The sequence below is a fragment of the Nannobrachium achirus genome (genome assembly GCF_963921795.1).
Source record: "Nannobrachium achirus genome assembly, chromosome: 1".
Lineage (NCBI taxonomy): Eukaryota > Metazoa > Chordata > Actinopteri > Myctophiformes > Myctophidae > Nannobrachium > Nannobrachium achirus.
In genome coordinates, this window is record NC_137810.1 from 47460844 (window position 1) to 47473996 (window position 13153).

General features: G+C 43.0%; 1 protein-coding gene across 1 annotated transcript in view; it reads right to left on the bottom strand.

Moving 5' to 3' along the window:
- The window catches only part of cpeb2 (cytoplasmic polyadenylation element binding protein 2), a gene marked incomplete at its 3' end in the record, with an annotated part of 31933 nt that extends 20472 nt beyond the window's left edge, over positions 1–11461 (bottom strand). The window contains exon 1 of the mRNA XM_080724735.1: positions 11359–11461. Coding sequence (XP_080580861.1) covers positions 11359–11403 — 45 coding nt within the window. The 5' untranslated portion in view covers positions 11404–11461. The remainder of the gene's footprint in view (positions 1–11358) is intronic.
- Between the last annotated feature and the right edge of the window lie 1692 nt (positions 11462–13153).

Sequence of the window (13153 nt, forward strand, 5' to 3'; positions counted from 1 at the left end):
ACTATATAAATATAGTTGCAATATTTGTATTCATTTCCAACTATCGTCGCCGGATATTTCCTATCCTGCCAAAAACTGAGCTGCAAAAACAAACGCATTCTCTCTGTAAGCTTCTATTAATTATTCTGAGCATCACGTTTTGAACATGCTTTAGTGATTTGGCTTAGGCTACTAAAGCCTGTGTGTATATGTGTGTGTGTCTGTGTGTATTTGGCTTAACATTTAAGAGTGCGAGAAGCACACGTTTGGATTAACATTCTTTCCGTCTTTATTCACTTTAGGGGTATCGGTATTTCCGTGAGTGGCAGTGGTGGAAAGTACATTTACTCAGGTACAACTTTTAGGTACTTTTACTTTACTTCACTCTCAATACTTCTACTTCTACTCCACTACATCTCAGAGGAAAATATTCAACTTTTTACTCCACTACACCTATTTGAAAAAGTTAGTTGCTAGCTACTATGTTGATTTCTATTATTAAAAAAAACCTAGATTCCGCTATTCGAAAATAACATTGTGCTGTGTTATTATGAGCTTATAGATCTGCTATTTTCAAAACACAAAATTATCTTCACAAAACGTGTCTATGAGTACATTTACTTTTGGTAATGTTTGAACAAAGGGCTTTCATTTGTAACAATATGTATTCCTACATTGTGGTATTGTTAATTTGACTTAAGTAACCAATCCGAGTACTTCTTCCACCACTGGGTGAGTAGTAGTGGCCTGTTCAACGGATTCCCCAGCACCTCTGGACCGGTTCCCAGAGAACCAGAGAATGGAAACCAAATCCAAGAATGGCATTCAGGCCCAGCGTTGGGACGGGAGGTTATGAGCTCATCGGTGGCCAATAAGGCAAACCTCACGGAGCCTCCATCATCGCGGACCCATATGGTTCTGTTTTTGGGGAGTTGGAAACTCCCACGGAACCTAATCTACCTCACGCCCCAACAACATGACGGAAGGTGAAAGGCCAACGCGGAGAACAGCGTGAAAGACACTGGGCTGGTTTGCCGTGGCCTCCCCATTTTGGGCATTCCATTTAGGCGAAATCCTTCGAAACATCTCAAAATAAAAATAAATACATGAGCTACAGTAAAATAGCAGGTCTACAAGCTCACAATGTGTCGCGATATTTTATATCTGTCGTACACCAAAGTACCTAGAGCTTAAACGGGGCAGAACCCCTCGCCTAATTTTGACGTTTTTTTTGTTCCGATTAAAAACGACAGCAGATTAAAAACATGGCAGGCTATCAAACAACGCAACTGCAGCTATACAAATGAATAGTGGGTGTGTTCGATTTAGGTGTGCCCGGACAGAGCCATGGAGGGCGTGCCAGTGTGTGAGCATAGCCAGTAGTCAACAGGTGTATCCGTGCACATTATGGCACACCTAAATCTAACACACCCTTTATCAATTTGATCAGCTGCAGCTGTGTTGTACCAAGAGTACTATAAGGTCAGCCTTACACTAACTACCATGTTTTCAGCCCACTGTAGTTTTAACTGGAAAACAAACTACAAAATCTGCCTAGCTGTTTCACGACCCTTTACAGTGGTTAACCCCCTGTTTTCTCATGTGTTACTAGAAGAGTAGGGGAATAACGGAGGAAGAGGACCGGGAAGAGAGCTTGGCATGAGCTACATTCAGACTGGTGCATTTACTATATATGGAGAGATTTCTGGGTTAGGCTCTCGACCACCGGGGTAAACCACTCAATATTGATGATGTCCGCTTTTTTTTCCCTTTCTCAACGCATTCCTCATTTCAGTGCCATTATGTCATTGTAGATGTTGCTACGGGTGTTCCAAGCCTCATATTGTTCAGTGCTGCTTCATGTTAACTGTAAACTGGGGGTCCAGAAACGGTGCGTTGGTGCCAAAAAGGTCAAGTTCATCATTGTATCTGCTGCACTGTCAGCTATGATGATAGAACAAGCTATCCAGAGTTACTCTGAGCCAGACAGACCCATCTGAGCTGCTAATAGCAGGAAACAGGCCCAGTCGTTGTATTACTGGAAGTTGTAGACATTAGGAGAAAAAATAAACTGGATTATATCCACGTAAAATGGATATTCGCTTCCATTTTAAGGTTAGCGTGCAATAGAAGAGTGTGGTAGCTGAATGCCTAAACACTGAGGGAATGCTGGTTAACCCATTTAGGCCTAACCTATAGTTAGGCCCAAATCAGAAATTAGCCTACAAAAACAAATATGTTGATACATACTGTACATGTACTGTAAGCCCCTCCCATACACTAAAATGTGTACCCGGCCTGAATGGGAAGGAATACTTCACACCAAAATGATTTTTTTTCGCACGCACATGCCAGGGCGAGTGCAGTGTGCGTGAACTCAGTGGTGTTGGTGCCCATGCGCGTGTGCCTCGTGCATGAGAATCTAGAATTGTTTTTGAATAATAAAGGTTTCTGGGAAAATGTGGTGTTTTGGAAGTAAATGTGTATGGAGTTATTATTGTAACTTATTCGTGAGAGGAGATTTCTGATGTTGAGCAGTTGTATATTAAGAGTTGTGCAGTCGTACCTCTGAATTTGCAGACTTGTATGATGGAATCTGAACGTGAAAAGGCAAAAAAAATACAAATCTCTGTCTACACGTTCACAAGTCGTCTTTTGCGACCTCGAATCCTTTTCTACACTTGCTCAGATTAGTTTAAACTGTTGCTCTCTAAATTGAAACATATTCCTCGATATGCCGATGCAATATTTGGCAAAAGCGAGCAGGCGACACTGAAAAAATGCGAGCATCTGCACATGATGATTCGAGAGGTTGTAAACTGACATCTGTACGTACACATTTACTTTTACAACCTCAACTGCCTGTCTACACGTTCACAAATCGTCTTTTGCACCTCAAATCCCCTTCTACACTTGCTCAAATTAGTTGAGACTGTTGCTCTCTAAATTGAAACATATTCCTCGATATGTCGATGCAATATTTGGCCAAAGCGAGCAGGGGACACTGAAAACATGCGAGCGCTTCTAATCTTGATTTGAGAAAGTGTACATGGCGATTTGCGAGCGTGTACAGACGAATCTGAGCGAGCAGAGGTCTGATGGAGGGAGCGAGAGCACAGTGTCTGTGAGATGTGAGGGAGGGATTTAGAGATGGGATTTATGGCTCTTTTGAGTGAGCCGGATCTCTGGGATCCGTTCCTTTCAAAGAGCCGTTCAAAAGACTCATTCTCATTCTAGTTAGTAGTTACTCTGTAGATGTTTTTGGAGCGGTGAAAGCGCTCCCAATAGACAGGTATGTCCGTGGGTATGTGGGTGGGTGGCTGGCTGGGTGGCTGGCCGTGTCCGTAGCCTGGCAATACCTTGAGTGGCCACACACAACACACTAGTTAAAGGAGGGGCGCTGTTTTGTGCAGGCCAGGCACACTCACCACTCACTCACAGGCACAGTTTACTCACTCACTCACTCACTCACTCACATAGGGTACAGCTACTCAAATTCACCGCTCCACTTCGAACCGAGGTTTTTTTATAATTACAAATAACTTCAAACCTATATACATTTATTTCGGACATATAAAGGTACATACCTGCCATTTGAAAATAGCCGATCTACAAGCTTGGAAAACGTGATTATATTATAATCATTATAATACAATATAAATTTGTATTACAACTATCCTAAATTATAATACACTATAATGGATTATAACAGTGATTGTAATACAATATAAAGTATTAATGTATTACTATGATAATTATAATACGCTATAATAGATTATAAAAGTGGTTATGACCTGCCATTTGAAAAATAGCCGATCTACAAGCTCACAATGCGTCGCATTGTGAGCTTGTAGATCGGCTATTTTCAAATGATTTTTCTAAATTTTTTCTCATTGGAAAACCTGTGAAACAGGACATTCTGCATAATGAGTACGTTCTAATATTGGTAAGTAGGCCTACATTTCGATACAAATAGACTACTGTTTTGCTTTTACTCAAGACAACATTCCAAACTTCTACTTGATTGCAGTATTGATATTTTTACTTTAGAAATTGAGTACTACTTTTCCCATGTTCATTAGAAAGGAACGGCTCCCTACTATGCCGTTCAAAAGACTCGATTCGTTCACGAACGTCCCATCTCTACCGTGGCTCCCTACTATGCCGTTCAAAAGACTCGATTCGTTCATGAACGTCCCCTCTGCCATATGTGCTGGCCAGGCTGTCTCCTGTCTGTCTCTCTACTCCTCCGAGTGGAGGGGGCTGCGCTACGGGGGATGGGATCATTTGATTCAGAGATTTCAGACCGTTTTAAAAAAGACCACGTGACCTACTGTATCCTACTGTATCATACTATTATAATTTCGGGGCGTGGCAGGACCCAGCTTTAAGTAGAGAAATTGAGTACTTTTCCATGCACCACTTCATTAGAAAGGAACGGCTCCCTACTATGTATGAACCAAACCCTATCGTTCATTTCAAAGCCGTTCAAAAGACTCGATTCGTTCATGAACGTCCCACCTATGAGACAGTCTTTTGAACGGCTCTTTGAAAGGAACGGATACCAGAGATCCGGCTCACTCCAAAGAGCCATAAATCCCATCTCTAAATCCTCCCTCGCATCACAGACAGTCACTCTGCTCGCGCACAGATTAGTCTGTACACGTTCGCGAATCGTCTTTTGCGACCTCAAATCCCCTTCTACACATGCTCACACTAGTTGAGACTGTTGCTCTCTGAATTGAAACATATTCCTCGATATGTGGATGCAATATTTGGCAAAAGCGAGCAGGCGACACTGAAAAAATTCCGAGCATCTGCACATGATGATTCGAGAGGTTGTAAACTGACATCTGTAGTGTAGAGAGTGTTTTTTTTTCCAGATTCCATTATACACGTCTGTGCCCTGCCGTGCTCACGCACACATTTACTTTTACAACCTCAACTGCCTTTCTACGCGCTCGCAAATCCTCATTTTTACATGCTCGTGATATTGCAACATAATCATCGATATGTCCCTTCCAAAATCTGGCAAAACCGTGCAGGGTACGATTTGAGCGCGTGTAGACAGGATTCGTATTTGCAAAGAGAAAAGCGTGCGTGGGTTGGAGTTTTTTTTCCTTTTCACGTTCAGATTCCATCATACAAGTCTGCAAATTCAGAGGTACGACTGCACACATCTTAATATACAACTGCTCAACATCAGAAAGGTGCTTACACAATAATGAATCGAAAATAACTCCATAATGTGGACATGTCATGGGCTGGATACAAGACACATGGGTTATACTGTGGGAGCTGCGAGAGCTCGGGGTCTGGGAGATTTGTCTCATTGGCCACTGATGAGCTCATAACCTCTGGTCCCAACGCCGGGACTGAAGAAAGCCATTCTTGGAGTTTATCAACAGATTTTTTTTATATAGTTTTGCTGTCGTTAATCCTGGACACATATTTCCTTAATTTTTATCAGGCATACGCTTTGTTTTTGTATTCTGCTAGCCTGATAAACCATCCCGGTCACGGAATTCACATTCATTCATTCGGTCTGCTGAAAAAATGTAATGTGAATTCCGTAACCTAGAATGGTTTACCAGGTTAGTATTCTTCATTTACTGGAATGCAACAGACGTTTTCACGAATTCAATGGTTCACACAGTGTAAGTATTTTTCTTATTTTTTCTTTTAAAGTGATGAAGTATTAATTTAAGATTCTTTCAATGAATCGCCTTACTGAAGGTAAAATATTGTCTCCAGAATGTAAAAGGTATCCCGGTGCTTTATCTCCCTCTATTTATGTCTTTGGGTGATGTTGTAAAACATGACACAGCAGAGAGACGTGTCACTGGCCGGCCAACATTAAACAGAAAGGAAGGAAGGAAAAGAATCTGGAATCCGAGGAATTCTGGGTCAGACACTGTTTATGGAAATGAACAATCTGTGGAGTCGGGCCAGTTTCCGGGAAAAGGAACACACCAGCTCTCCAGGCTATCTTTACAGCATCACTGCCATCGCTACCACTGATATTTTACACTGCTGGCACATGTCCATGATCTGGTGTCAGCATGACTTCAGCTGAGAGATGGCACTATATATAGAAATGAATATGCTGCAATATTCTCTGAAATATACTGTGTATTAGGGAAAATGTAATTAAGCCTACTATGGTAAATTAACTATTGATTTATGAATTAAAAAAATGTGCTGCGATAAGTAAGCAATGAAATACAGTATGTTGCTTGAAATAAATTACGTTTTTGGAAAAATCTAATAAGGGCAATTAAGTGATTGGTGGAACACTGATGCTGATGTCACTGGAAGCACAAGACTATCCCGACTACTTTTAATGTTACTGGCACAAATCATCAGCAAGATCGGTCATCACATTGCTTTATGTGTGATATTTACTGCCCTTTAAAAAAACTGTGTGAAAGTGAAAAACATGCACGTCCATTTAAGTCCATTAAGCTTGTTTGATATGTATTTCTGGCTTAGTTTACCTTACTAACTGACACATGTGATTTGATTAACTAGTTTTGTCTGTTAAGAGAGAGTGAAATGTTGTAAACTAAGTCTTTTTTACAGAACCCAGGACAGAAAGGAGAGAGCATGTGGAAAGCATCTTGGAACAGCTCAGCCTTCCTCTTCCAGAATGGACTGCAAGCATGACAAGAAGTCATACTCTTTCATTGCTGAAGCACTAAATATACACCATCTCAATGGCTGCAGTCATTTTTCTTCTAAAAGTTACATAAAAGAAAATATGTATGGGACTGCGCAGAAATGGTCAGAAGAGCGCTGTAAAACGTTCCCAAAATGATGACAATCTGGAACATCACTGAGCAGGGACGTGCAGAGAATGTTAGACAGGCAGGGGCTGACATTTCTAGAAGGGCCTTTTGGTGAAAATATCGAAAATAGCAGACCTCCAAGCTGTAGGTCGGCTATTTTCAGTGCTTGATACCACACTGAACTAAGCATAATCAAATGAATACTGTAGATGTGGCCTATGCTATGGATTTCTACACAAAGAGGGCAATTCTTTAAACATAAAGATGCTGCATTCAAGTTCAGGAGAGTTTGGACAAGGCAATTCTCTTGAATGCTGCCTTCAGGTATGGCATGGAAAAGAGGGCATTTGCATTTCTTTCACCATAGTAAAAACTGCATTCATGGTCAGGAGAGGGCACTTTGTTTTTTCTCCTATGTGTGCACGTGCCTGTCACTGAGCCATGGCGCTGTTAAAGCTCCATGCAGCTGGTCTGGCATGTTCTGCCCAGTGACTATGACTCATGGTATACTGGACATGACTGCAAAACATTTCTCAAAGCATTTACTGTGTTTATTTTCAAGGACGCCATCGGATTCCATTCATTTTGTAACGTAGGGGGTTAGTCAGCGTTGGTGCAATTATTCTTGTAAGTTCTGTAACATTAATGTTAATATAGAGGAAATGTAAACATAAATAAAATAGGATCTACACACCGGGAGCATTTTTGTAAAGTTTAGTCGAATACTACGTGGTAATAAAGTGGGAACGAGGTTGTGTTTTTTCACCGTCATCATCAACCTGCATGAATGGGGCATAAACTTTATGAATGGTTTGATGATGCAAAACATTCGATGATGATGCGATCGTTTATTCATCATCATTCCACCATTGTGTAAACACCTTCAGAAATGGTCTTTATAGGTCAGAAACATACTGACAGCAGTACAGTCCTTGGCTTTCTTTTTCCTTCACTTTCAAGTGATTTGACATTGCCTTCATGTGAATCAACCTAGAGTAGCTGGCCTGGTCGCCTTATAGCACTGTGGGATGGACGATTTCAAACTAGGTCGAGACCCCCAGGGGGGTCCTCGCATGATTTTGAGGAGGGGGGGTCCCCCCAGTTGACAGCGAAGTGATAATTTAAGGAATTTATAAGACCCTTTAGAAATGAAAAAGACCATTACTGCATTGTCAAATAATATAAAGAAGAGGCAATATGTATCTGTGGAACCGAGTCAAACAAATAATGTAATGCCTCAACTCAAATATTATTATTTTGGGGGGTCTGCAGTTCAAATATGATTATTTGGGGGGTTACCCAGTTCAAATATGATTATTTTTGGGGGTGCCCAATTCAAATATGAAAAGGTTGTGAACCATTGGTCTAGATCAGTGGTTCTCAACCTTTTCAGGCCGTGACCCCCAAAATAATCATATTTTAACACCAAGAGTAGAGGCATTACATTTTGTATAACACGGTTCTATTGTGAAAATAGCAGATCTACCTGCTCACAACGCCTCAGATCGTCTATTTTCTAAATTTCTGCCTCTAATATTTGACACTTTGCCCAATGTTTAATTTGTCATTTTAGAGGTATTAAAACTACCTTAATTTGTCACTTTAGAAATGTGCAGATACCCTTTGTTTACTGTTGAGAGAGAAAACAATGCTGCACATTAAGTTAATCATCTGGGGACCCCCCACAGGTCCCGACCCACAGGTTGAGAACCATTGGTCTAGATGGGGGCTTTAAACGTCATGAATGTCTGCCATTAGGCCTGTTCACTGTCCTCCAACATCTGACTGAGAAAGGTCGCACCTGACTGCATAATGAAAAGAGGTGCGATCGGTCACCAGTGTCACACAGCACCTCAACAAGCTGGAGACCTGAAATAGACGTTGCTTACCTGCTAAATATAGTGTTAAACTAGAAGCAGTGCTCTTCCGAGCACAGGTCTCCACCAGGTCAGGCATGTAATGTGTTTTACATAAGTCGGCCTCCTGATGGCGCTATAAAAGGCTGATGTAAAAAATGCAGGGAAAAGGTTTTACCTTGGCTCTAAGGAGTGCGCATACAAAGTTTGACACTAATCGGTGGAGTTATAGGTGAAAACATGAATCGGCCTGTTATAGCGCCACCATGAGGCTGATTTGATTTTTCTTAAGTGGCATTTATTCCTCTGCCTATTGGGAATGTGCATGCACAATTTCACCAAAATCGCACACTGCGTTCAGGATTTCAGGCATTTTATTCAAAACTGACCAATCCTGCAAACTTTGAAAGCCAGTTTTAGCCAATCAGGATGGAATATGGAAAATCTGACACATCCATGTCGATCACATGACTGTAGAGATACTGTCTACTGATTTACGTGATTTTTGGACAAAATCTGTAGGAGTACTGGCAAAAGTTAGTTTTGCAAAAGTCGGCCTCCTGGTGGCGCTAGAACAGGCCCATGTGAAATATTTGGGGCAGAGGTTCTGAATTGGTGTCGAGGGAGTGTGTGTGCACAGTTTGGCAGCGACCGGGCCAACGGCGCCAGAGATTAGCTGGTAACGGACAAACGGACGGACGCACGCACGGACGCACGCACGGACGGACGGACGGACGGAGGGGAAAACATACTCTCCCTCAGCCTTCGGCTGGTGGAGACAATTAGCCTCTTTTACCACTGCACCATGGAACGGTTGTCTTGTCAACCACACCGACTGCATTTCCATTCGCGCACGGCTTGGCTTTGTTTGACGACGAGCACTTTGAATCGTGCCCATTTCGTCGGCATGGTTTTATAACGGTGTTCAGAATGGCCAACCGGTCGGGTGGGAGGACTTATTAATGACGTAGGTATTCAGTTATTTGTTTTAGTTCCCTGCGGTGGGAACGCTCTCCGAGAGTCAACACAAAAAGCTGCTCCAAATGCATGTCTGAGTATTTACTGCTGCCAAACGGTTGAGGAGAGACGACAATACATTTCCAAAATCCACATCTATTCACAGAAGACTACAGCTGTTGTCACCTATAGACCCTCCTCAACTGCATGTGTTTACAGGCTATTCAGGTGAATAGCTCATCTTCTCACTAGACAAATGGTTTTGTGTAAAATACAGGCGTGGCATTAAGCAAAGCATGCACCTTCACTAGTAATAGAGGTGCTTTGCTGAATGTAGTGTAAATTACAGTGCAAAACTAGGATTTGCACTGTCAAATATATTTAAGGATGATCAAGGTATGATCATTTTTAGATTTTATCCCTTCATCATTAAGTTATCCACAATTTGCAACGGCAAGAAAGAAATGTGTTTACTAGCGGCTAAATTGTTGACGTCAATGTAGTCGACGTCCTACTTGTGATTCTAGGTCAACTGCAGTGGAAACACAAATGATAACCGTTCACACAATCCCGTCAACGGTGCGGCCACATTTGGCCCCAGAAAGGGCGTCTAAAGGAGGCAAAAAGAATCACCTCAAACCCCACATTTACGACGCCTTTCATTAAGGCTGCACGATGGAATAAAATCAAACCACTCCCAGCTCACTGAAATGCAAATTGTCCCTCACCATGTTGGAATTGATTACGTCCTGCACAGTAAAATCATCAGTGTTAATCTAACCATCTGAAAGTCAGAGAGTGTACAAATGTAACCAAATGGACCCGTAATTCTCTGATGCATTGGCTGTGTGTTTCTAAAGGATCAATGCTCTCAGCCTCTCATCTCCTCGCTGTCTGCATTACTGAGACCGGCGTGATGTTTGCTGCCTTTCTATAGCTACAAAATGGCAACAGAAGCACCCATTCAAAGCCTTAATCCAACCATCTTGTCTTTCTAATGTTTCTATTTCTCTCTCACTCGCTCATCCTCTCTATCTGTGTGTGTGCTTGCTTGATCAACATGCTCTCAAAACACTATCTCATCTCACACTCTCTTGATCCGACATCTCATTTAGGAAATTATTCAGTAATCCTATGTGTCTCGCTGTCGTTCCAACATTAAAGCCCATTGTTTCTCACGGTGTGAAAACACACACATTTAACCTTCATTCACCCATCCAGCATGTAAAACATCCCCCTCTACACCAGTAGTTCTCAACCTTTTTCATGTCAAGGTCCATTATTTATTTGGCATTTGAGCCACGGACCACCATTTGTTTAGAGATTTAGCCTCTTAGCCAAAATATTTTGTTATCCTTGGATAGGATTTTGTCCACAATTCCATTCTGTATTCATGTGGTACCATAGGACTGATAAATGATAACAGGCAACGTTGATCAAAATAACAATTCTTCTACATTCCGTAGCGTAAAATGAAACAAAATGGACCCTTACAGGTCCATTTGGTTTCATTTTACACTCTCAAGAGTTAAAGATCTATAAGGGTCCATTTGGTTACCAACTCTCCATCATTTAGCTGGGGACCACCTAGAACCCTCTCAAGGACTACTGGTGGTCCCCAAACCACTGGTTGAGAACCACTGCTATACACCACCTATGCTCCCACACCCACCCATCAACAAGAAACACGCAGACGCACATAAAGCACAAAGAATTGCGACGGCAACAACACACGCAATCAACCGAGAAACACAAACACATGTATACTCTGTGTGTACCTGAAGGGGCAGCAGTGTGTTACTGTTGCCGTCTGTGCGAAACATGTTCTCCTCGAGCCACGACTTGGGCCCCAGCGATCCTACGGAGCGCGGAAACTTGGGAGGTGCGATGACGTTGCTGGAGAAGGGCTTCTTCATGGGCGAGACGTGGCTCACCGAGCCGGGCATGCCCATGCCTCCTCCGCCCCTGCGGTGGTCCCGGCCCCAGGACATGCCCCCCGAACTCCAGCCACTGCCCTGGTGACTGCCCCAGGGGGACGGCTTGACCATGGGCTGCACACACAAACATAAAGGAGGGGAGGGGTTGATGGAAAAGGACTGGTTAGTGCATGACATTAGTGCTTGTATCGCATGAATTTTATGGCGTGGCTCTGCAGGAGGCTAGCTGTCTGTGTGTGTGTGTGTGTGTGTGTGTGTGTGTGTGTGTGTGTGTGTGTGTGTGTGTGTGTGTGTGTGTGTGTGTGTGTGTGTGTGTGTGTTTTCCTGGAGACTTCTTCTTTCGTGTATCATTGTCCTTGATGATTGGTTGGCAACATTTTATTTCACAAGGTTTCTTGTTACTTAGGGGAGGCCATGCAGTGGCTGTCGTCTTCTCCCCCTTGCTGACAACATGATATAGCTAACTGTTGGGCTGATCACTGACACATTATCTTGCGCACATTACAATTCAACCAGGCTCGAATCAGGCTTAAACCTTGGCCAAATTTGGAGTCATAGGTCATAGATATGTCATAGATGACTGACATCATAGATGACTGACGTCACAGGCTACTAGAGGCTAGCCACATGATGTCTGAGATCCATATTAGAACCACGTCGTTCCCATGAGATCTACGTGATTCAATTTTTTAAAATCTCTTTTTATCTTGTCATGCTCTCTCTCTCTCTCTCTCTCCCCCTCTCTCAGCCGCGGCCTAGTCTGATCTGCTCCTGGTGTAACGGGTGGGTTGGTGGGTAAGAAGATTTAGAGCTTTAAGACTAAGTATCCTATGGACTGCGACACACCACTAACGCACACTAGTACACTCTCTCTTCCTCTGTGCCTCGACCTCGCAGCCGGTCACTCCCATCCACACACAACGTCTCATTGTTTCCCTGACACGCTCGCATGATGGGGGAAGTCACACAACATATGGCATGAACCAAATGTATAGGGTTTGTCTAAAAATTCCTGTTCCTCATTTGCATGACCAGCAAACAGCCTCTGCCTCTGAGGGGATATTTGTGTGTGTGTGTGTGTGTGTGTGTGTGTGTGTGTGTGTGTGTGTGTGTGTGTGTGTGTGTGTGTGTGTGTGTATGCGCGTGCCGTGCGCGCATACAATACAGTGTACATGTGGCATCGAAAGAGCTCGCTCGTCGTCATCTGTGGAAAACGAACAGGACTGCTATTTACTCTTCGTTTGTATCAACACTGGGATAATACATCCACAACATTTGCACACGTTATGCACACAAGACAGCTGTGCACATCAGCTGTGCACATGCATGTAACTGTACACACACACACACACACATACACGGTGCACGCACGCACACACTCGCATACACAGACTCACACACACAAGATGGCAAATTGGGATTAATTGCACGTGTGGCCTGAAACTGGGGCCTGATAACACATGGGTCTTGATAGCAGTGCATGAATCTTCATGTACGTATATCTTGGAATGATGGCCTCCTAGTGGCACATGTCTTTTCTGTAATGACTAGTTTATGACTCCACCGTAACCCCCACCCCCACCACACCACACCCTTTCTAACACACACACACACACACACACACACACACACACAC